The sequence below is a fragment of the Silurus meridionalis genome, chromosome 4 (assembly GCF_014805685.1).
Source record: "Silurus meridionalis isolate SWU-2019-XX chromosome 4, ASM1480568v1, whole genome shotgun sequence".
Classification (NCBI taxonomy): Eukaryota; Metazoa; Chordata; class Actinopteri; order Siluriformes; family Siluridae; genus Silurus; species Silurus meridionalis.
Window position 1 is genome coordinate 14,562,485 of NC_060887.1, and position 23,077 is coordinate 14,585,561.

A 23,077-nucleotide genomic window follows, 5' to 3' on the forward strand; every position below is an offset into this window, starting at 1 on the left:
TAGGTGGTTCTCTGTACCGGAGACAGTACACTTTTCTTGTCCTTTAGTCTTAACCCCAGTTTTTTCATGTGGGCGAGAACGACATCTTGATGCTGGGTCACCAAGTGCTTTGATTTAGCCAATATCACCCAATCGTCGATATAGTTCAGTATGCGGATGCCCCAGAGTCTCAGAGAAGCCAAAGCCGCATCCTCCTGATTCTCAGCTGGCCAAGCGATGTTAAGCTTGGAAACAGAACAAATAACTACCTCCAAGAGCTCCTCGAACTGGACTGGCTGCGGGGGCATGTCCATGGGTTCATCCATTATAGCGCCCCCTCATCCCCCTCCCCAGAAGAAGAGAGGTGGATCGCTGCACCTTCTCCACGGGGGGAAGAAACTGCCAAAGAGCGGGCCCTGGGAAGAGGAGATGGATCTGGCAGGTGTGAAAGGAGAAAGGAACAAGCCTGTCTCAATTTCCTCTGCTGGGTCCAATTGTGAACTTCATGACCTCAAACGACACTTCACCTCAGAGGTAAAGGGATATAATATGTCTATAATGCAAGCAAACAGCTCTCTCAAGAGCCGACCGAGCATGCTCTGCTACCAGACAAGCTACACATAGACTGTGTGTATCCCCTATAATAAAGCGGAAGGCAAGGAGGAACATACAGCCTGAAAGACCGCTTGCCTATAGTTTGCTTTTTCATTTTCCTGAATTTCATGTTTTTTTTTTTTTTTTTTTTACCAACTTACTGATACACAACTGTGGCAAAAACAGACACACAAAAACGTTTTCTGAACAAACAGAAGCTAGTGCCTTCTCCACCCCATGTGCTTTTATACTTCCTGGTTGTGACGTCACCCCACCGGTGATGTGCTTTTCTGTTGGACTGATTACACCCATAGTTAAGATCGTGGTCACGCAGAGGCGTTCCCAAGGCGTTGTTGACGCAGCCGGAGTTCCCGAAAGGGCAACTGTTTTTAGGAGCAAAATCAAGGTGCCCATAAATGTGCCCATTTCTAATTTTTTTTTTTTTTTATTTACTTACAAATGCAGAAATCAATAAAATTTTGAAGGAAACTATTTTACATATTTTTTCCAAAAATAAATTCATAATTTGCTAATGATCAATTTAAACAACATAATATTTTTTAGACATAAAATGCAGATGAAGTAATATGATTTATTATACAAAGCTAATAGCAATAGGAACACTGCTATACACTAACCCTTCACTTTAATACCTCTATTCAATCACCGTTCACTTTATAAGAAACACCTCTAGACACTAATAGTTTACTTGTATTTTTCAGCCGCAGCCAGACTCCTTCATGCAATACAGTCCCTTTTAGACATCCTCCTACTCACATTCCCACATATTCTAACATCCCCATCAGCTGCTACACTACTCTCTCTTATACTAAATTCTTCAAGCTGGTGGAAACAGATCACAGTTCACATCTGCATTGGGCAACCCACCAAAGAAGTACTGGCCGTGGAAGGTTACCTTCTATAACACTATCAAAGGATTTGATCTTAAGCCAAGTGAAGAACTCAACCTGCTAATAAGGTGGCTCTGTTGTCTACCCAGCTTCGTCCTCCCAGATACTTAATGTGTTATCAGATCCATCCTAGAAAAAAAAGCCCAGATCGGTGGAAGGCTATAGTGATGGTTGTCCTTCTGGAAATATGTCCCAACTCCACACAGGATCTCTAGAACTTAGCATGACCATCATCTCTCTTAGTAAGGTACCCTGATTGCTCAGATTGGCCAGTAAGGAATAGAGAAATTCATTAAAAGAGCTGGAACATGTTAAATGCATTCCATACATATATGTCACAATCTCCCTTTTTAAAGCAAAAAGAAGAGAGGTGTATTTTTGTGGCATTGCTTACATCCAGGTTACCAACACAAGTAGCAATACAGAGGTTTTACTTTATACTTTAAAAGTAAGAAAATAGTTATCTTAAGTGCAATTTACAAAGAGTCCAGGAATTTCTGTTTATGACCACAACCTAGTGCAAATGCCATGGAGAGCTGCATGCCCTGAGACGTGAAAATACATACTAATCGACTAAATCCCTGCCAACCATGTCACAATATCAGTTGTAGCAAATGACCACACTCATTGCACATGGCCGACTGGTCTGGCATTTTTGTCACAGCAACTGTACTTACTCACCAGGTGAGGCCAGTGAAAGGGATCTTTTCAGTCATCAGTGGAGATGGGTCTAGAGCTTGGCTAACACATTATGGTATCAGAAGAGAAACTAGTACCTACAGTAGCTACATTACAAGGCCAATAAAAATAACAGAATGAGAGATCCAGTCTTGAAGTGGGAGAAGGACTAAGTAAAGTTAAGCTATGAGAAATTTGTGGACCATGGAAATGTTGTTTAAATACACTTCCCAGCATTAATGTAAGCATAAAGGAAGGTTGAAATCAGTGTGGTCAAAATGGGATCATCCTGTGGCCTGTCTCAACTGTAGTTCAAAGTCAGTTTTATTTAGGTCTGCTTAAAGATACCAGATGAGGTGTCTGCCGTTCTTTGAGTAGTTATTTAAAGGCTATTTGGTAGGGCTTTCCCATGTATGATGTCCTGACCTTGTAGTGGCCATTTTGTTTTGCTCTGTTTATACTGATAGTCAAAGGGTCAGACAACAATTTTCAATCTGTCTATTAGCTTTGCAATACTTTAAAGGAGCTTTGTAAGTAATTACGTGTTTTTAAAATGATTATTTTGATCTTAGATTAAGAATTGGTGACATTGTCCAAGGTTACATTTAATTTTTTGGTGCTAGTGTATAAAGGTGTTCCCACTAGCGTGAGCAATTCATGTAATAAAATGAAAAAAGTGACAATAAGGTTTATTATTATAATTTGGCTTTTCTGTATTATGGTATTTTGTGCTTTATTCATTGATTCTAAATTTGTTGATTAATTGTTTATTTATTTATGTGAATTTCAAAAGTATTTTTACCCTCTTTTTGTTCAATCAGACATGATCTGGAGACACTGAATTTGTAAATTTTAGAATTAATTCTTCTCATTCTTTTTCCCCTGTATTTTCTTTTCCACCTTGTTTTTTTTCCTCCATTGCTTGGAGTCCAGCCTGGGCAGAAATAAGAGATGACAGTTGTTATAGATATGCCCGTTTAATTACTTGTCAGCTTATGGCCGGTATCTCAGCTAGCCAACGTGGTGGAAGCTTAACTTTTTTTCCTTTTCCATTTTTCTCCTCCTCCTCTCCCTCCTCCTTCTTCTTTCTCTTCTTCTTCTGGTAGGTTTAAACCGTGACCATCCTGCAGTGCTTTCAACATTTAGCTTAAAATCTGAAATCTGAACGATAAAGACGAGGGAGAGGCTTTTCTACATTTCTACCCAGGAGGACGAGTGGGCAGTTTTATTTATTTATTTTTCTTCCTCTCCCCCAGTCCATGTTGGACTCTCTCACTGATGGAGAGAATGATGTGCTGGTTGAAAGAGCTCACAGAGAGATTGAAATTAGATCCTGAGTGTGAAGTGTAAGCAGATCATGTTTTTTTTTCGCTGGCTCGTGTAGAGGTGGCTTCTTGCAAATTGATAGATAGACTAAATCCCTCTTTTTTTTAGCTCCGGGCGCCGCTCCTTCCCTCAAATCCGTTTAAGAAGAATTCTCCGGAACACGGCCACTTGTGCTGCAGGCCGTGGCTCCTCGGCCACAACAGGGTGAAATACAGCACATTCGCTGTTTAGCATTGCTAACATCACGCCGTTAACATTTTGTGGAGAAAAATATGTTTCTTCATGTTTTTAATACTGTCTGAAATTATACTCCAGATAACACGTTACATATTTCTCATTTCACATTTCATCACTGAGATCTGCTTACTTTGCTTTTGCTTTACTAATTTTGCTAATTACTGGACTTGTTTGAGTTTCAGATTTTAGTTTTAGAACATTGCTTTAATTAAGAACTATGTGTCAAATCTAACTATGTTAAGAACTAATTAAACTAGGAGAATAAGTGACGTGTAAACATTAGCTTTTGGTAACACTGAATAAAACATTGAAAATATGATATATAAATATATAAAGATTAAAATTCAACACACAAATTCTAATTTGGTTAATAAATAATGAAGTTTATTGAAGTGAAATGAAATGAAGTGTTAATACTAAAGTTAACTAATAATGAATTGAGAAAAAATAAATGCATAAATGTATGTAAATGTATAAATGCTAACTACACTAAATTGGAATGAAAATGAGAAAAGGTGTATATGCCAGGTGTAAAACCTTTGCTAATAACAATTGAAATAAAGAGGATTTGTCACGGGTAACACCTAATTCTGTTGATAATAAATGAATAAAACACAGTCGGGGGATAAACATGTAAAAGATTAAGGGACACACCGCTAATAATAACAACAACAACAAAAAAATACACATGCCCATACTAAATTTGCTAATCATCTGTAGGGAAAGAAAACAAAATGTAAATGCTAGTTTGTTTTTTTAAGCTAAATGGAATTCATGGAGTTCATAGGTGTGAATGCTGACATGTTAAAATATAAGCAAACAAAGAATGCAAACACGAGATTTTAGATTCACCTAAAGTAACGTACATTAGCCAGTTGATGGAGTAAGAGCTGTTTTCGCTAGTATTAGTGCATACTGGAGATCGGAATGTGAGCAGGGATTTATGGTTATTGTGTCATGGTAGATGATCTCATATGCCAATGCAGGATCATGTTCTGAACTTAGATTTGAGATTTTATTTTAAAAAAGAAAAGTGCTTTAGCGTGTGCATTCAAGCAGCATGCGCTGTAATGTACGCTGTTCTACAATGCAATACAACATCATCAACTTCATCATCATCACTGAATTTCACACACACACACACACACACACACACACACACACACACACACACACACAGAGAGAGAGAGAGAGAGAGAGAGAGAGAGAGAGAGAGAGATGGAGAAAGAGAGAGAGGGAGAAAGAGGCTATAAGATGTGCATGACTGAGCATTAAGGGTTTTTATTAATAATTGCATTTCTATTTCAATGGGCTCAGGACAGCTCATAAAGCTTTTTGTGTGTGTGTGTGTGTGTGTGTGTGTGTGTGTGTGTGTGTGTGTGTGTGTGTGTGTGTAAGAGGCTAATAAAGATCATCTCTACAATCGGTCTATTTCAACACAACCATTTATTTATACCAGCAATGGTGTTGGAAAAAAATCATGATAATCACATAACCACTGAAACGATGCTTCAAATGTCAGAGTGAAGTTAATGCCACTCTTAGAAAAAACAATATAAATTAATATGATAAATAATTATTAAAATGTGTTTAATAATTCTATTTTAATGAAAAGTTATTCTAGGTAAAGTGAATGAAAAAAGGATGGTGTATATTAACAGTGTGTGTGTGTGTGTGTGTGTGTGTGTGTGTGTGTGTGTGTGTGTGTGTGTGTGTGTGTGTAGGGGTGGGGGTACGACAAAAGCTACATCACCGTGGTGTAGCATTAATATAAAAAACAAGTTACATTTTCTGCCTCTGGTTTGCAATAAACATGTTCCAGCATTACAATGCCTCTGTGCACAAAGCCAGCTTCCTGAAGATATGGTTTACATGGGGTGGAGTGGAAGGTCTTTTATAGAGATCTGACCCCAACCCTACTGAACACTTCTGGGATAAATTGGAATGCTGACTGCACCCCAGGCCTCCTCACCCTACATCAGCACCTGACTTTACTAAAACCCTTGTAGTTGAATGAGCACAAATCTCCACAAGCACTCTCCAAAACCTAGTGGAACATCTTCCCAGAAGATTGGAAGTTATTTTAAGAGAAAATGGGGAATAAATGTGCTATGTGATGTTTTAAAAAAAGCACTTATCAATCATATGGTCAGGTGTCCAGAAATGTATGTCCATAGTGTATACATACTGTAACATTCTCAGATCATTTTAATGTTTTATTTCTCTCCACAGCGACGCTATTGTAGTTTTTCTCAGTGGCTAAACAGAGCTGAATCCTGAAGCTCGGTAATAGGCGCTAACTCGATTTGGCTATTTATCATTCATTTGGAGGAAAATGTGGGTCGGCATGGTGAGGAAAAAGTGTAGCTCCGCTCTTTGAAAAATAATCTGTCAGCGAGGGTTTAGCCGAGGAGATAAAAATCAATAGGCTGAATGGAGAATTGCCTGGAAGAAGTCGCACCGGTGGCGAGATAAGAGGAAAGATTAAGCACGTTGCACTTTTTTCTTTTTTTACTCTCTCTTTCTTTTCAATTTCTCTCTCTCTCTCTCTCTCTCTCTCTCTCACACACACACACACACACACACACACACACACACACACACTGCTTTAGCTTTTTTACAGTTAAGTAAGAAACATCACTCCTCGTGTTATTTGCTAATTCCTGGCGTGTGTCAATCTTTTTTTAGCTAAGCGATAATCCCTGAGTTGACCTTCATTTTCAAAACATGCAAGTTTCCTGGGTGAGTCTGAAAGGTGACAAGGTGGCCTCTGACCCCCGGTGTCTGAGAAAATATATGAGAGGTGTCTCCGAAATACTAGCGTCCAAAACAATGGAAGTTAGAAATCATTACAAAAAACAATGTCATTAATTTGCTAATCTTTATTAATATTAATTATAAAGGTTTATCCTTTCAGAATAAAAATACAATTTCTGGGACTACTATTTCTACTCTAGCTGCATGGAAATGCTTCACTAGAAACAGCTTGCTAGACCCGAACTCAGTTATTAATCTAAATAAAAAATTACAGTCTACAGTACAGCTAACTGTCTAATTGGCAATAAACATAAGAAAAGCACTGACCTAAACACTCTTGCTTTTCAAATCCAGGTAAAATTAATCGTTATTACAAATATCATTTGTTTATTCTTATATATTAAAATGTAAAAACTATGAATCATAATAAGCTAATCATGAGTTATCTTAAGAGTGTAGCTTGCAGCTAGAGGGCTGGTTGCTAGTAATCAGTTAGCTTATCTAGCCAAAATAGTTGTTTATGTGCTTAAAAACATTTAGCTGAATTAGCAACTGTAGGTGTTGCTTATTTACGAATGAGCAATAAAGCCTAACCTGCTCAACTAGCGAAATCACTTAACTACACTAATTACTGTAGTGAAAAAATGGATTACTTAAAAGCTAGCAATCTTTCAGAAAGATAATTAACACAAATTTACAGGTAATTATATATATATATTTGAAACTATATATATATATATATATATATATATATATATATATATATATATATATATATATATATATATATATATATATATATATTTGAAACAATACATTTAAACTGATTATTCTAAATGCTAATTGATGCACTTTTTTAAACATTTTTAACAAGTACTGTAGAGTACTGTACTGTTGATAGATTTCTGAACAACCTAATGTAAACAGTATTACAGTGCATTACGGGAAACCCAGATAAACAAAACAAAACTGGTACAAAATCCAAACAAATCACTCCAGGCACTCAGTGCAGGATATAAATAAAATGCAGAGTCGTTAATTATTTACAGCATTTGCATATTCAGATGTGATTATTTACGCCACAGACAGGGAAAACCGTGGAAAACTGGCGGAATTAAACACCCACAAAGTGAATAATGTATCAGAAAAATTACGAGAAACAAAAAGTGTACATGAGATTCCTAATGACAACATCGCTACGCATAAGTTTAATTAAAAAACATACACAACAAAAAAACATGGTTTGTTTTCAGAAATGCAAATCTTCTGAGATGTTTCTGTTTGGAGACCTGCAGAGATCTAAGACAAACTCCTGCTCATTTTCTTTCATTAAAATATGGAGTGGTTTGCTAGAACATGAAATACAGTGTAACAAGAAACACATCAGAGTTCTGAGCTTTATGTTGCAACAGACAGTAAGCCATTTTCAAATCAGTCCTCGTTTTATTAAAATATGCACAGGTGAGAAGTTTTTCCAAAAAGTAATGAAGCTAATGATTTCCATATCAAAAATTTAGTTTTTTTACTGATTTTGCTTGCTAATAACTAGATTATCTCTATGACCTTATTAGCGCTACGTTTTGGTAAGTACTAAGTACTAAGTACTAATCCATATCAAGATTATACCATTGCTAAAATCAGTGTCTGACTGTGGCTGCAATGCTAATTTTGTCTTTGGATAATTTACTATAATACTAGTTAAAGGGTTTAATTTTTGTTATCAAATATTCTATAATCTGTAATGCAATGTGATGTATTAGACTTTTTTATGTCATATTGACTCTAATGCTTGTTTGTGAGCTATGTTGTATACTTATAGTGCCAATAAGGTATATTGTTTGCTATAATGCTTGTCTGTGCTAGTCTGTTTATTATTAGTGCTAGTTTTACCCGATTTTCTATAATTTTCTATAAAGAAGAGGGTTTGCTTTTAAATGGGGTTGTACTATTTTGTTGGTTAGCACAGTGCTAGCTTGTTTCTAGCTAAAGTTTCGTCCATGGGTTAAAATGTTTAAGTGGAGATCTGTAAAGGCAGCCACCGGCCTGAAGATAATCAGGAGCAGACTGTTTTATTATTGTTCTTTTTCTTTCCTTTCCCTGGTGTCCTTATTCCCTTCCTATGTGGTGAAAAGGAGCCTGAATCTGTCCATCCGTCAGCACAGCCTCAGTAAAGACCAAACGTCTTCTTCTGACCCTCTGGGAATGTGAACGGAGTGGCTCGCCAAAAAAATTCAAGTCAAGCTTCATTAGGTTCTCATTACCTTCTGTGAAACGTAAGCAAGAGAGAGAGAGAGAGAGAGAGAAAGAGGAGAGAGGGTTGTAAATGGTAAGAAGGCCATGGGAAAGCGAGACGAAATCCCCATCGAGGCGTGTGCACACTGAAGCATGCAGATCGTCCTGTGCCCAGGGAATTAAAGTTTTATTTCCATCTCAGTAACACAATAAACCCGTCATTATGGGCATTGTTTAAAGTGGAATATGTTATCGCTTACCACCGCCCGAGTCAATTTCCAGCCCTTCAACCGCAAGTGGCAAGTTTTATAAACCTGTCATGTCGCATTATGGCGTTGGAAATTTATACCGCCTTTTTCTCAATCTCTCTCTATTTCTCTCTCTCCCTTTCTCTCACATCCTTTATTTTAATCAGTCTCTCTTATCATCTGCATCTCGCCTTCTCCAAAGGATGGATCTGTGTCAATGAAGGAAGTAAAAACAACCATACTCTTCATCGAAAACACATCAAGCACAATTCTTCAAGTTCTTCACTGGATCTACAACTCTTATATAACTAACAAGCACTGGAAGCTTTTAGCCACCAGTATGCATGGTGCTCACTGTCGTGTGAAAAAACGTGTGAAAATGCATCATGGGTAAAAAAAAGACGTGAGATAATGAATCGTGTGGAAAACGCATTGTGAATAAACTCACAAGAAAAGCAAATCATATAATAAAACATAAATACATTAAATATTTTTTTCAATCATGTAAACAAATCACATGGCATTAATCACAAAATTAATCATAAAAAAATTATTAAATAAAATCTGGGGTAAAATGAAAGAATCAGAAAATTATTTATGAAAACTATGGAGGGAGAAAATGGAAATGAAAAAACTGTGAATAAAATAAAATAAAATCAGGTATAAATGAATCACAGGTGAAAGAAGAAAAAAAATCACAAGTGAGAATAAAAGAATTGAATGGCAAAAAGAGTCATGTGTAAAAAGAAATTATTATTGGAAATGCACAGTAAGAATGTGCAACATGAATCACGTGGGGAAAGAAATCATGAGAATAAAATAATCAAAAATTGTGTAAAATCAATAATTTCTAAAAAACTATATAAATAAGCAATATTATATAGTTAAACTTGGGCAAAATTTTTAAATAGACATGTTTCCTTGGTGGTCTAGTGGTTAGGATGCGGCGCTTTCACCGCTGCGGCCCCGGTTCGATCCCCGGTCAGGGAGCCAACTCCAGCCTTTAGGGTTGCACAAGCCTTAGTGCCGGTCCCAAGCCCAGGTAAATGGGGAGGGCTGTGTTAGGAAGGGCATCCAGTGTAAAACATGTGCCAAATTAAACATGTGGATGGTCTGCTGTGGCGACCCCTAATGGGAGAAGCTGAAAGAAAGTTTATTCTTTTCAAATAGAATCAACTGTTTTATGTTATTTGATAGGAACAGTTTTCAATTAGACACCAGGAGCAACTGACAAGAAGCTAAAAGCGTTGTTGTTATACTGGAGAATAATGGACTAGTGCTAGATTAAACAATCATACGTCAGTTTTGTTGGAGGCAATTAATTGGAGAAGGCCGTATGTGGCGGCCCAGCAAGGGATCACCAAAACCGGATTATCTCCTTAAGATGATTTCCTATATGGCTGCCAATTCCTCATGGGTCAGTGGATATTCACACCCTCAGTCATCTGCTGCTCATCTCTGCTGTTCCTCCAAGTGCCAATTAGTCAAAGAGGAGCAATAAAGCATATGATTCAATTCTGCTGGAGCACGAAAGATAAAATGAATCAGGTAAGAGTGTTTTAAAGAAGGTCAACATAGCTCACAAAGAAAATTCTACGACACAAAAGATTGAGTCATGCAACACTCCTAAGCTGCTCCTGTCCACAAATATAATATTTCTGACATTTCATAGTACACTATATGGACAAAATTTTGTGATTACCTAATCATAAGTTTTATATGTGCTTTTTTAAACATCCCAATCAACATTTAGCCTCCAAATTGCTGTTATAATAACATCTTTGGGTTACGTATGTAACTCTAGTTTCCAGAGGGAACTCGAGCTGTGTCAAAAACGGTTTGGGAACGGCTCTGCGTGACCATGCTCTAAAACACATGTAATCAGTCCAACGGAAAACCGACGGGGCGAGGTAACGCACAGGAAGCTATAAAAGCACATGCCATAAAGACAGTGCTAGCTTCTGTTTGTTCGGGAAGTGCTCTGTGTGTGTCTGTTTTTGCCGCAGGTAAGTATCGGTAAGTCGGTAAAAATAGGGAAAAGAAAATCTGTAAAATGGAAAAGAAAACAGGCAAGCGGGCTTTCAGGCTGTCTATATGTAGCTTGTCTACAAGCGGTGTATGCTCAGTCGGCTCTTGAGGGAGCCGATTGTTTGCACTGCAGACGCATGTCCTTGCAGATGCTCCACTTCAGCAGAGTGCTCTTCGAGGAGGGCACTCTCGCTAGCATTCCTCGAGGTTCGGGCCTCGCTTCTGTCAAGGTTTCTTCCCCCTGTGAATAAAATGCGGCGCTCCACCTCTCGTGCTAAAGCCAAGCTGAATATCTGTTGGTCAGCTGAGAAGCAGGAACAGCATCCTTTAAATCAATTAGATGAACGCTTTCTGCGACCGAGGTCACTGCCCCCCCGCTGGGTCAGGCTAGAGGTTGTCTGCACACCATGGCAGTCTTGCTAGCCTACCAGGCGAACGCTCTTAAAGACATAGACGAGGGAGATGAAAGGAGAGACGATGCATTTTAGAGAATGGCCCTCAGAGCCACTAAAAAGACCACTAGGGGCATAGACCAGTCTATGACAGCCCTGGTGGCCGCTGAGAGGCAGCTTGGCTGAACTTGTCTGACCTTCCTCCCTTGTCGTTCTCATTGACGTTGCCACTCGCTCTCCCCCTGCCAGGGATGTTAGGCGATAATGTACAAACGTAGTAAAACTGGGCGGCTCACCACCTCCCCGGAGGGATCTAAGACAGCTTTAGGGCATTGCTCAAGCTGCTCCAGGCATACCAGAGGTCAGTCTCGAGAGACTAATTCTCTTAAGAGACTATCTGGCAGCCTGGAAACTCCTGCCAACTGTGTCTCCATGGTCCTGTGCTCTGTAGAAAGAGGGCTACACGCAACATGCCCAAGCAGGCTCTAGGGGGTGGGATGTGCAGATCTGGAAAGTAGGGCAGGCCCCTGCATTACTACCTTCAAGAGCTCCTCGAACTAGACTGGCTGTGGAGGCATGTCCACAGGTTAGTCTAATATGGCACCCCCTGTCACCCCCTTCCTCAATAGCAATGAGGTGGAGCGCCACACCAAGAGGAAACCGTTAAAGAGCAAGCTTTTAAACCCTGGGGAAATGTGCTGGATCTGACGTATCCATTTCCTCTGCCAGGTCTGGGAGCTTTGAGGACTGTAGTTAATGTCAACAGTCTGCTACACTGACTCAGGACTACAGTTTGCTCTGATCACTGTACCCCGGAACATTATCTGTAATAAATGGACGTTCAGTGCAACCCAGATGAGGATGGGTTCCCTCTTGAGTCTGGTTCCTCTCTCTCTCTCAATGTTTCTTCCTTATGCCATCTCGGGGAGTTTTTTCTTGCCACAGTCGCCACCGGCATGCTCATCAGGGACACTTACACTTACAAAGAACATCTTATTCATTTTTATCACCACATTATCTGTGTAAAGCTGCTTTGAGACGATGGTAATTGTTAAAAGTGCTATACAAATAAAAATTAACTTAATTGAATTTTAGCAACTAACACATTAGCTGGTAACTGCTAGAAACCTATTTAGCTAGCTAGTTTTCTCGTGGTTTTTTTTCAAGCTACACAACTAGAAAAATTTTATTCAAACATAGCTGAAGACTGACAAGGACTCTCTTAGCTGATACATTTTTAAAAAGTACAAAGATAAAAGCTCAGCAGCATCACAAACAAGACAAAATTAGACTATGTTTACCTTCAGAAGTGTCTACAAAATTAACATTATTACATATTATTATTACATGTAAATGATAAATAAAGTTAAATCTAAAAGATTGTGTGTAAATGGTGTACAAATAATAAATAATATTAACATCTCTTTATTATTTTTCTTCATATCATTATTATTATTATTATTAATAAAATCCCTTATTTATGCATTTTCACAGATAATTCAACATTCTTTGATCCTTCTAAGATCCTCACATCAACGACACGTCAACTGCCAGCTAGTTCTTTTTCTACATTTTTAATAAAAAGCAGTCACACTGATAAATATTTTCTTAGCACTCCAGAATGAGATGAAGTTATCTTTCTAGCTGTAAATCTAAAAAAAAAGGAAAAAACTTTATTATCCCTTTGACTGATGATAAACAGACTCCATATTTGCATCAATGCCAGGGAGCGGCTACTATCTGGAAGCCCTGTGTGATTAATGAAAGCAGGATAGCAAACTTCCTGATAAAAAAGTCTTTCAAATAATAAATTGTGAACGTAACATCCGAGAAAAAGAAGTAAACGTAGAAGAGGATGGTAATTCCTTTTTTTATCCGCTGAATGAGATAATCTGGAGTTCTAGCACTGGTTAGTGTTAGTGTTGGCAGCAGGTGGAGGCGCTACGTAGACGTATCATGCTAGGCCGTGTTTGGCTGACCTCTTCTGTTCTGATTAGCCACAGGATATAGAGAAAAAGAAAAAAAGAGAATGAGAGAAAGAGAGAGTGGGGGTTGGTTCTCGTTACAATGGTGTAACAGAAGCTACTGTATTGCTATCACCTGCAGCCCGGCACTGAAAGCCGAAGGAAATTGAAATGCCTAGAGAAGCCCAGCAGTAATTAATCATTGCTCTGTGAAGCCTGTCAAGATTCCTCCAGATGCCTCCATATTGCCGTCAGTTGCACCTCTGCCATCTGTAATTGTTTAAAACGGTAACCTGATCCTGGCATGAGCTTCACGCACACTTCAGAAGCTTGTGCTAGCTGCCTGAAGACACCGTCCTACAGTCTTTCCCTTTTTTTCTACAGTAAAAGTTATTTAATGCAACAAAATATTTAAATGTTAAATGTTATTATTATCCAGTATTCCTTGAAATTTCAAAATTTTCTTATTAAGTTTGCTAATATAAGAAAACTGACATGGTGGGACAAGATCTTAAATTTATATTATTGTTTTAACCTACTGAAAGAGGTGTTATTTTTGTTCCAAAACTTCAATGTAACTGAATTAGGTGTGGACTCTTTGCATTTTGGTTCAAGTTAAGAAATTGTGCTCCATCAGTCTCAGTAAAGGAGGTGTGGCCTGCTTTTATTAGTCTCAATGAAAAAGGTGTGGCCTATGTTTATTAGTCTTAGTAAAGGATCAGTCTCAGTGAAACAGTATATCCTGAGTTTATAAGTCCCAGTGACAGAGGTGTGGTCTTTGTTTATCTGTCTCAGTGAAGGAGGTGTGGCCTGTGATTATTAGTTTCAGTGAAGGAGGCATTGCCTGTGTTCATCAGTCCCAGTAAAGAAAGAGACATTGCCTTTGTCTGTCAATCCCAGTGACGGTATGACGTTTAGGAGGTCGACCAATTGATCAGCTGGCCAATTAATTTGTATACGTTTTTTAATTAATTAGCATCAGCCAATTGTGCTGCAAATTAGGCTGATTATTAGGCAGGTGCATCTAACCCACCAAACCGCTCATACGTGCTGTGCTTGCATGAGAGAACATACCTCTCCTATACCAGCAAGTGGCAGTAGTCTGTATTCGGCATCCAAACAGGGAAACTGGAAGACTTAGTACAGGGAATATGTAACGCAAGCAGCATTTCCACCAAAAATCGCTGTGATCATTACTAACTGGTTCGTGTAGCATTTTTCAATCATGTCTGCTCAGTTGCAAAGACAAAGGGCAAGACTGTGTGCGCATTCCCTAAGCTAAATAGCTAAGCAGAGTTCTCTTTCTCGCCGATTAGATGACCTATCGGCCAAAACAATCGCCGTCATAATGGCCATCGGCTGCCTGGGTTCTAAAACCCATGTTGGTGGACCTGTAGTAATGTGTGTCATCAGTCTTACTAAAGTGGATGTGACTTCTCTACCTTTTCAAACCAGATGAATGGCTTAAATCATGGCATTCAGTTACTGTTAAGGAGGCGTGGATTTTTTTTCAATACCACTCAAGAAGGTGTGGCCTATGTGTACCTGAAAATTGATCATCTAATAGCCTTTGAACCTGAAGTTTTCTAAAAAACTGTTGGAAAACAGTTTCAGAAAACCTCCGACAGACACTTAAAATTTTATCATCTAAAAAAATACAACTGTTTAATATTTAGAGACACTTTTAAAAAGACAGACTGTAACTTTAATAACAGAGCATATTTCTGCAATTTTGTAAATGTAAGTTCATTTATGTGTCATCAGAAGCTTAGAATCGGGTAAGGTTTCTCAATAGTGGCCCATGAGACCCCTCGCATAATTTCCATTAACCAGCTGAGTGCAAATCTTTCACTTCTTGTCCATTGAGACATTGGCACTGATGGGCATTCGCCTTACTGGAACAGATGTTCAAAAAAATATCAGCTTCTCTATCCAGTGGGCCAAATCATGACAAGCTACCATGTTTTTGCTGTTTCAGTTTTTTTTCTGTTCTGTGGAAGATTTGTTTGTGATTTTATTGTTTGGCGGATGTGTCCTTTTTGAAAAAACTAATGGTAAAAAATATAAGCTCTATCTGAGTAGTTCTTGAGTTTGTGATGTGTTAAAACTACTTTATTTGGATAAGGAGCTGTATTGGTTGCTACACAAAGGCTACGGAAAGCATCTTCGTCTGCTAATGAACAATTTTGGAGGCTCGTCTTGTCATTGAAGAGAGAAAGGGAGGGAGAGAGATAGACGAGTCTCACTCTCCCTCCTCTCTGTGCTACTGAGATTAACAACAAAGGCGCTCAATTAATCCGTTTGAAGTGACAGGGAATTTGAATACAAAAAAAAGACAAAGAGGAAACGACAAACGTCGGTTTTATTTAGCTGTGCAGGGAAAACGATAGAGAGAGAGAGCAAAATTAATTGACCTCCCTGTTTGCAATTAAGTGCAAAAAAAATAAGCAATAAGACATTCTGGCAGGGTGAAAGATGAAGTCAAAAGAGAGAGACAGAGAGAGAGAGAGAGAGAGAGAGAGGAGATGACATTGCCCTGGAGCACTACATGGTAATCAACAAATTCTATTTGTTTATTTCCTGACAGCTACGTCCAATATGGTAAATCATTGCCTGTTTAAGCAACAAAAGAAAATGATGCTCGAGCTAATGTTCACTAATTCACTTACTTCTGAACGAATGCTGGGCATCAGAGATTAGCTGTAGCAGTCAAACTAGTAAAAGAAAAAGAAGAAAAGACAAAATGCCTGTGGTATTGCATGTTAATCAACTTACTATTTGTTTGCTATTTGTTTCTTTTCTGAAAGCTTTGCCCGCACTAAACCATAACTAGGAATATATAGGGAACAAATAAAATGCTAAAACCCTAGCCCATAGTAATTACAGCAGTAAGTACAGCTAGCATTTCAGACTAGCGTGTTTATCTCGGAATATTATATAATCATCAGACTGCACACTATTATCAATATTTTTAAAAATCTTAAAGAAATAAGAGTCTAAAAGAAATAATGAAATAAACATCCAAAAACTAGTGATGAAATACAGCTGAAACTAGTACTGGCATGATCTGGACATTAGCCTAGGTATGTTAATGTTACTCACAGAAAAATACTAACTTCTTGTCTTTTTACTTTTAAGAACTATAGTGTGCAAATGTAACTCAATGTAACAACTCTTATTTGATCTTATCTGAAATAGATGTATGATAAAAGTTATAGCTAGAATGTTACATAGGTTAACTCTTGCTGGTTAATTGAAAGGTTCAGTTAATTAACTAAACATAAACATATTTATAAATAGATTTTCAGTGCTATACTTTTAAAAAGGTAAAGCCAAAGTAGCCAGACATTACCTACAGAAAGTAACTAGCACATCAAAATCCATAACAGGAGAAATGAGAAAAAAAAAGGCTTAAACAGAGCTTGAAAAAAAAAATTTACAAACATTTATAACTCCATAGAATTGTAATCTGTGTATCATAAGTGCAAAAGTCTGCAATTTTATTAAGCTTTTCTAAACTTGTAATAAAGATACATTTGCAAAGAAACATTCAAAAACTGATCATTTGCAGTTTTGCAACAGTTCTGCCAGTTTTTAATATAAAAAAATAATTGATTAACTTTCATAGACAGTTTTGTATGATCCAATAATATGGTTTTGCATTTTTCTGAAACAGAGGGTCTAGCTAGTTGCTGTACTTAAGCCAAGTAGATAGTGTCAGACCAACAAGAACACAGCTGCTCACTTGGGCCATTTTGATTTTTAATTATTAAAGGGCAATTTTGGGTCAACAACATGATTCTGAACGCTGTTAGTATGACATATTAGCATTTCTGTCCAAAAAAAACAGGGAAAAGGGTGCACAGTTTTGTTGTGATAAATAATTACCAATTTCAGACACCAGCGGAGATGAAAAACAGTCCGCATACCTCCCACGTTTTTCCACTTTGTCTGTTCCTGTAGCGACATGAGTGTACTTCTCAGGATCACATTGAGACGCTAATCCACCTTTAGCCTTAAATACACGGCAGAACTTTTTAATGACTGTTTGTAGGAGACGTAAAGCCCGCATGTAGCTCTGAGTTTAGCTGGAGATTAGACTTGGATGTCCATCAAGGAACACATGCATTTCATCTCAGCATTAGCATGTGTATGATGTGAACAAATCCTTGATGGGAAAATATGGCTGTGCAAGCTAGAGCATTTTGTTTTCTCTCAGAAGTGGGTATGTTCCATATTTCAGCGCTTAACCACAACGAGACAAGAATGTAACAGGACATTACTGTCATTTCTATCACAGCTAGCATCACTAAGGTGTTGCAAACAGTAAACAGTATTTCCCTTATTTATACAATAACAAGCTCTAGTTATCTTATATTAAAGATGCTGATGGTCATTTAAAAAAATTATACTTTTTTACACCTGTAAAAAGTACATTGTTAAGAAAAATATTTTAAGATAGAATATTGCCATCTATAAACATGGTATAATCGCAATGGATTAGGTTATGCTAAGCCACTAGCACTCTTATTTAGTTATGTAACAGCTAACTGTAATTACTTTCTTAACTTGTTTGGCAAGTGGTTAAATTTTTGGTCACCACATCAGAGGTTTACATAGAACCAGGAGATTTTTTGTCCTGCTTTTTATTAACCATCTCTAATGAGTCCCTGATGGACGAAGTGAAAACTTCCTAACAGAATCGTCATGAGTGCCTCAGGTGACTTAATTATTCTCTTCACCCACTTGGCTGCACATCCATAATGATTATTAACAAGCTTAAAACACTTGAGGACCTCGGGGAGCTTTTCGGGGTAACAACCCACAGCATGAGAGAGAGAGGGTGGAGGAAGGAGGGAAGACGAGACGAGGGAAATCATTATGCTAATGATGGTGCAATAATGTTTGCAGTGGCGCAGTGGCCGGAGCTCTCCACTGGGAACTGGGGGTCACGCTGTTTCGCTCACTCTCTCTTTCAGCTGGAAAGCTTGGAGGAGGAGAGCAGCCGATTGAAGATGATTAAAGAACGCTGATGCATAGATCCCCCTGCTCCTTTTGAGAGCCTAACAACAGGGATAATGCCAAATTTAGCACAATCTGCTCCACACATTTTTCCTCTTCAGAGAATTTTGAATAAACAGATTAACAAATAGTATAATGTGACATAGTGTTTCCTCTTATCACCTACAGCAGAAAACATGGGAGCTGTTTGCTGTCCACAGTATCTCGTGTACCTAGTTTATTTGGCTGTAATTACATTTCTTTTTTTTCTTCAATTTTAGTAATGTTAGCAAAGACCTTATGTTTTCTTGTATTCCCTGAGGATAATATTCTCAATCCCTTAATTTCCCAGGAACCCACAATCCCACTTTTAAAACAATGTCTTCCCTGGGCTATACAATTCCTTGTGGCTATACATACCTAGAGCTAAATAATCCAAGGATCCTATAATCTTATTCTATATTCCTAGACAATTATGCTCTCAGGGATCTGTGTTCATGGAGCCATATGAATCGAGGACCACTTATTTCCAAGGCTCTATATTCATTCTATATCGCTAGGACACAGCATGTGCAAGACCATAAAAACCCAAATGATTATGATTTCAAGAACTTATATTCCAATGTCTATATGTTCCAAGACACATTCATAGGTTTCTCTCTTTTCAAGGCTATCTATTTTTCCCCCAGTGTATCCCCAGTTGTCAGGGCCAATACATCCCCAGGTCTGTATTTTCTTAAGGGGGGCACATTTTATTGATGCCAATAGGTACACTTTTCCAGATCGACATTTCCTCAAGTGATACATAACATCCTTGGACACTTGAGTCCTATGAGCTGTACATTCTAGATCTCTATCTTACACATGAACAAGTTGCTATATTCCCAGGACTCTATATTCCAATATCTCCTTTTTTTCCTATATATTACACATTTCCAGCCCCAATATTGCAAGATTTCTATGTCCCGAAAAACTACACATTACCAGGTCACTATATTCCCAAATTTCAATGTTCCCAACAGCTACACATTCCCGGAACCCTATATTTCTTGGGTATTACCAGAATCTTATATATTTATAACTCTGTTTTCCCAAGAGGATCACATTTCCAGGACCATATATTATCAGATCCCTATTTTTTCAAGGTCTACACACATTGCCAGGACTCTATGTTTCATGAAGTTACACATTCCCAGGACTCTGTATTTCCATGGCTAAATCTGCCGGTAACTTCCCAATGACTCAGTATTCCCAGGATGTTACATTCCCAGACCACTACATCTCCAAGACATAGATATTTTCAGTACCCTATTTTCCCAGTACCATCCTTACAATCAACATGCAGGATGATAAATATAAAGGAGTTGTGAAAGGATGTCATGGTTGAGGTCATGGTCTTACTAGGATCACACCTCAACTGTGCTATTATGCATTTACATTTTTACAGTGATACAAATTACAATTACAAAATTCAACTTACTGAAAATATGGAATGATTAAATTGAGTAATTTTAGATTTAGACCTTCTGTACACACACACACACACACACACACACACACACACACACACACACACAAACTCAGTCTGTGTGGCCTATAATCATTATTACACTGTGAGTAATTATCTAATAACCCCCTGTAAAGGAGCGTAACTTTCTAATCTGCTCATAATTAGCATTTCAATGATTCTGGTGCTAATGGCCGACCTTCAGCAACTCTGGCCCAAGCTTAATTAAGGCCTCATATCACCATTATCACTACGCACCAAACTAGGCATGACCAAGCGCAACGGGTCCCAGGTACGCTAATTTGGAGAGCAATTATCTCTTTGTGTTGAGAGATTTAGCCGATTAGCCGCACGATTTCATGCAGTTTCAAGAAATTGCACTGTAGAAAGCAGGTTTCAATCACTTTTCAGTTCCATCTCCTTAAATACAAAGAGAGAGAGGGCATGTATGAGCAGGGCAGAGTGCCAAAACTATATTTTGTTTTCTGCATTAGTGCAATGCATTACCATACAGTTTTCCTGTATTTGAAGACTGTCACAGATTTTTCACCTTTGGTGAGGACAATAATGACTGTTACACCTCGCTGGCACTGAGTTATGGATTCTGATTGGTCAGAAGGTGTTTTCTGCAACAGTTCTGGCAGTACTTTGCATAACAAATACATTATAATTTTTATATTAGAAGCTACTTAACAGGGATTCACAAAAAGATTTGTTTGAGGACATGTTTATAAGGGAACATTAATGGAAGAAGTTGCCAGTGCCAGCGTATTTTAATAACTTATTTGTTATTACAAAAATCAAATGCATTTTATACAAAATAATTTACACTGATGTGAAAAGTTACATCAAAGCTAGCACAAAGCTACCACAAACCATCACTCAGCCACAGACTTCCCAGTGAAGGATGCAACAGAATGTCTGGAAGGATTTAGGATGCTTCTTTTGATCCTGTTATGACATCATTATTATTAATATAATCCTATACGAGCCCTTTAGCCTGGCGCTTTAATTTTTTGTGATAGCAGTTAGCACTGAGCTTCCTTTATGTGGTATTAATTATATAAAAACAAACATTCCCTTGCATGTCTTTTAAACATTAACATTTACAACATCTCTGTATGTTTATTGTATGATATTAGCAATAGACACTTCCTTTTTTTTCTTAAAGCTTTTCAACTAGCTATTATTCTTTTTTGGGCATGGAGAAGAGGCCATATTTAAATGAAGGAACCTTTTCACACACCAGACACAGAGGAGGCTATAATGGTGAGCTTAGCATAACTTCCACCTGATTTCCAATGCAAATATTAGCGAGCGGTTTGGCGTGCGGCACTAGATTATGCCTTATCCTTCTTGCGCACCGTGCGATTCTTTACGCTCCGGAAACATTTTAGCTTATCAGCGAGACGCAATGATCAACACTTCACATGCTCGGTCCCCCTGAGACTTCAAGAGGAGTCACATCAAGACTCTCTCTCTCTCACACACATGCACACAGACAGACATGCTCGACTAAACTTTAGCTGCCCGTGCTTTGCACCACATCCAATGCTAAATCCGTAAATTAAACATCGTAATTGCTGTAAGTGTAACCGTCAAACAGCGAATTACAAAGGACCCATGAATGCACTGTGTCTCTTAATAGCACATTATGTGGCTTTGTTTTCGTAATGAAAAACAGAGGATGAAAAGATATTACTTAGCATAATTTCCTGTTTGGTTAAATTTTTTTCTCTCCAGTGCTAATCTGCTTCATCCAAGCAGATGATACTCACTTTATTTTCCGAAATGCAAATAAATGGTGACACAATAATGCTTCTCTACATACCTTAATATACATAAATATTGAGTATGTTCAATCTGATATATAAATATTTTTCTTTAATAACAATTATGCTCTAAATACTTAAAAAACAGTTAACTTCTTGTGAATAATGCAATAAAAAAAATTAAATGATCCAACATGCATAAACAAGTTTTAACCTCTGAAACAAAGGTCTCATACAATTAGTAAAATGTAATAAAATATAAGTTTAATGAGCTTATTCTATACTCAAATCTCTTTATATGCAAACATTATTAAGAAAAAAAAGCTTTCCCGTATCCAATTCCCTTCCTATTGCGTTTTTGCAACTCATCAATGACGTAACAGGATTTTTTATGGTTTAATGTTCACTCAGGGAAATATATATGTGTATATGTGAAAGAAAGAATGAGAAAGACAGAGACAGAGAGAGCCTGTTAGGTGTATTGCCTTTCCTTTAGGGAAATAGGACTTCCACTCATCTGGCTTTAAGAACAGCAGGTGCGTCTCGTCTCCTTCTTCATCCCTGCCTCAGGATATGTGTGCGCATATATGTGTGTGTGTGTGTGTGTGTGTGTGTGTGTGTGTGTGTGTGTGTGTGTGTGTGTATGTGTGTGTGTGTGCGTGTGTGTCTGTGTGTGCGAGGGAGAGAGACACAGCCAACTCATAAATAGGGTTCAGTAACCTTAAGCATCCAACATATGGGCCAAGATTTACAGCAATCACACAAAACTCTTCACAATATAGAACTATACCATGACAATCAGGTTTAAAGTTGCATTGTTTGAATTATTGTGTTCCTGTTGCTTTTTAAAGAAGCTGAACATCTTTTTCCTAGTTTTTTTCCTAGCATTTCTATGATTTTCATTTTAAGTTATATCAACTGTAATTTGCTAAATGATTTACTGTAAGAATGCTCTAAGAATCTAACCTCTTTGGTAGCTATTTAAATCAGTTTCACAAGCTAACAAGTGCTAACTTTAAAAAAATATATCATTACCAGTGAATCTTTACAATATGTCAACCTACCTACATGTTTGACATATGTCAATACGTAAAGAACACCGGGAAAGTAGCACAACCTATGTCAGTCATGGCAAATATGATTTAGTAGCTAGATAATAAATACAAGAAAGCTCCAACATAAACATAGAGATGCTGTGATTAGCATTGTTTTTTCTTTACATTTGCACTGTATTTAAGTGCAATGACTGTGCAATATTAGTGGGTTTAGAATTTCTCCAACATTTCTTTGTTGGTGCTATTAATAGTCTTGAATCATTTTCAGTGTCACTGTGCCTTCAAACCATAAAAAAGAGATGAAACAACAAGGTGTTAGTTTAAGCATCATTTTTGTCTTTTAGTCTATACATTTGAAGCAAAGGTTTGACATTCTGTAGTTTTATTTTGACAACT

At 37.7% G+C, this 23,077-nt stretch overlaps 1 protein-coding gene and 1 non-coding gene across 2 annotated transcripts in view; both read left to right on the forward strand.

Annotated features, from left to right (window-relative positions):
• The first annotated feature begins 285 nt into the window (after positions 1-285).
• Positions 286-23,077, forward strand: part of LOC124385121 (iroquois-class homeodomain protein irx-2-like) — a 67,853-nt gene continuing 45,061 nt past the window's right edge. The window contains 3 exon segments of the mRNA XM_046848257.1: positions 286-513; positions 11,089-11,220; positions 11,834-11,968. Coding sequence (XP_046704213.1) covers positions 286-513; positions 11,089-11,220; positions 11,834-11,968 — 495 coding nt within the window.
• On the forward strand, positions 9,881-9,952 carry trnae-uuc. Its single transcript has one exon. It is a non-coding gene; the product is annotated as a tRNA-Glu (tRNA).